Genomic DNA, 2,500 nt, shown 5'->3' on the forward strand with positions numbered 1-2,500 from the left:
TGGAAATTTGATGTTATTAAAAATATTGTTTGCTGTAATGAATGGCATTAAATGAAGAATATACTTCTAATCCTTTTTTTGACATGACATTTATTAGATAGAACGATAGATAGAATGATAGATAGACAGACAGACAGACAGACTAGCAGGCAGGCAGGCAGGCAGACAGACAGACAGATAGACTACAGTTGCCTATATCTGTGTAAATTAACCATAGAACAGGACATAACTGTATCATAAAAATATGTATTCAAAAGAATATTGTCCTTCAGATTTTTATTTTTGAACTGTCACCATTGTCACAATTGCTAACATCAGCAGATTTTACTAATAGATGTACATCTGGTAAAAATAATAACAATGTCTTCTGTCGTCTTTTCAAAGTCATTTTATCCCCATTAGCAATTCCTTCTGAGAACCAACTGCTATAATTTGACTTGAATCTCATTTTGTTAAGTCTTATTTTGACCATCCTCCTACAAAATAGCTGATTACTCAGTAAAGACATATAACATTTAATATTTCATTTTTATCTCTATTTATGTTTGCCAATATATATATATATATATATATATATATATATATATATATATATATATATATATATATATATATATATATATATTTGACAAATGTAGTTTTAAAGTCCTTTTGAATTCTTTAGACTTTATTAATTCAAATAAAACAATGCAGATTTTCAACATCTACCAGTACAAGACAATACTTATCAGCTGAAATAACAGTACTAGTCCAGTTTCTAGCATAGATATAAGAAAAATTGTTCATGCACACATGATGGTTTTATTTTCTATTCCGATCTGAACGTACCTTTGAGTCTTGTGTCTCCTCCAAACGCACCGCATCCCCAGTTCCCAGTGGCAACAGCAGAGAGATTCAGAGGGTTCACACCAGGCCGCATGAAACCACAATATGCCTAAAAACAAGAAACACCCTCAATGGTGAAATGGTGAAACAGATACAAGCTAATCTCTGCTAATAACAAGACTCATGCCGTGCCTCATTAACTCTTCTAAACAACACAGACTGACAAGGTTAAGAGATTTAATGGCCGATAGAGCTTGACAGAGGTCAAGGATCTGCTATTTTATGTTATCAGTGTAAAACGTTGAACAATATTTGCTTGAAGACTTTTTGAAGCATGTTTTCCCTGCTGACCTTGTTTAGCTCTCGGGTCATTTTCTCAGGTTGAAACTGATCCATGAAATTCCTGTAGTGTAGCGCATCCATGGCCACAATCTCCGTGCACCTTCGCTGCCAACCATCTCTGAGAATAGAAGAAAAATAAATTTAAATAAATTACACATTTTAACTGTCTGCAATAATAATAATAATAATAATAATAATAATAAAAATTTATTTTTACTGTCTGCACATTTATGACCAAAATGCAATCAAGAATCAATATGCCATTTAAGTCTTGGTTGCATTATATTATATTATATTATATTATATTATATTATATTATATTATATTATATTATATTATATTATATTATATTATATTATATTATATTATATTATATTATATTTCAAAGCTACTATCATCAGTTATCCCTTCCATAATTGTTCTTACCTGGGTATCTTATCTTTATGGTTGTCTTCCCATTTGAAGCTCTCTGCATAGCCAGAATACTTACTGTATTGCTCTGTGCCTAAACAAATCAAACACAAAACAAAAAACAGCAAACATAATGTTAAATTGTGTATAATAAATTATATATAAATATCTCTAACAATAACAACAACAATAATAATAACAACAATAAATAACTTGCCATTTAAACACCTTAAAAGTGACACCTCTGTTATCAAACAAGTGAAGAGCAGCAACTGAATCTCTTGTTTTGTTTTGTTTGACAACAGAGGTGTCACTTTAAGAACGCACAGATCTATAATGAAGGCATTCCATTACTTTAGAAACTGTTTGTGCTCATTTAAGAGAAAATTATTTGTGTTTAAAATAAAACACACAGGACGGACATGTTTACATATTATTAAGTGTATTTGTCTGTTTAAACAAAACTCAATCCCAAAGTGTCCTGCACTTTAGCTCATCTTTAAATGGTGTGTACAGAAACTGATCTGGGATCGGTTTTTATACGGAGCACATCCGTCAGTCAGCGCTTCCACATGCATTCGCTGATTCAGAGGTTGCATATGAAGGTCGATGATCAAGGCAAAGCTTAATGGAAAGAAAGTGAATGCAGACATTCTTATTTTAATTTCGACGTGTTTTCAAGATTAAAAATATGGGAGAAATATGGGAAAATACTTAATTATAGGATGATAGTGAGATATAATGGTAAAATACAGCCGAATCCCAGCAAAAACTAGAGGGTTGACGTGTATGAAGTGAACAGGAAGAGTTTGTGGAACCACAGTTTTGCGAGGGAACTCAAAACCTTTAAAAAAAATTCAACATTTTCCTATTACTCAGTTTTTTCTCTCTCTCATCCATTTTATCCTCCCAGCCAGTTTTT

At 31.7% G+C, this 2,500-nt stretch overlaps 1 protein-coding gene across 1 annotated transcript in view; it reads right to left on the reverse strand.

Moving 5' to 3' along the window:
* The window catches only part of parga (poly (ADP-ribose) glycohydrolase a), a 61,398-nt gene that overhangs the window by 6,064 nt on the left and 52,834 nt on the right, over positions 1 to 2,500 (reverse strand). The window contains exons 14-16 of the mRNA XM_056470986.1: positions 1,594 to 1,672; positions 1,177 to 1,285; positions 829 to 934 (exon numbers count right to left, since the gene is read on the reverse strand). Of these exons, the coding sequence (XP_056326961.1) occupies positions 829 to 934; positions 1,177 to 1,285; positions 1,594 to 1,672 (294 nt within the window). The remainder of the gene's footprint in view (positions 1 to 828; positions 935 to 1,176; positions 1,286 to 1,593; positions 1,673 to 2,500) is intronic.

The sequence above is a fragment of the Danio aesculapii genome, chromosome 13 (assembly GCF_903798145.1).
Source record: "Danio aesculapii chromosome 13, fDanAes4.1, whole genome shotgun sequence".
Taxonomy (NCBI): Eukaryota; Metazoa; Chordata; class Actinopteri; order Cypriniformes; family Danionidae; genus Danio; species Danio aesculapii.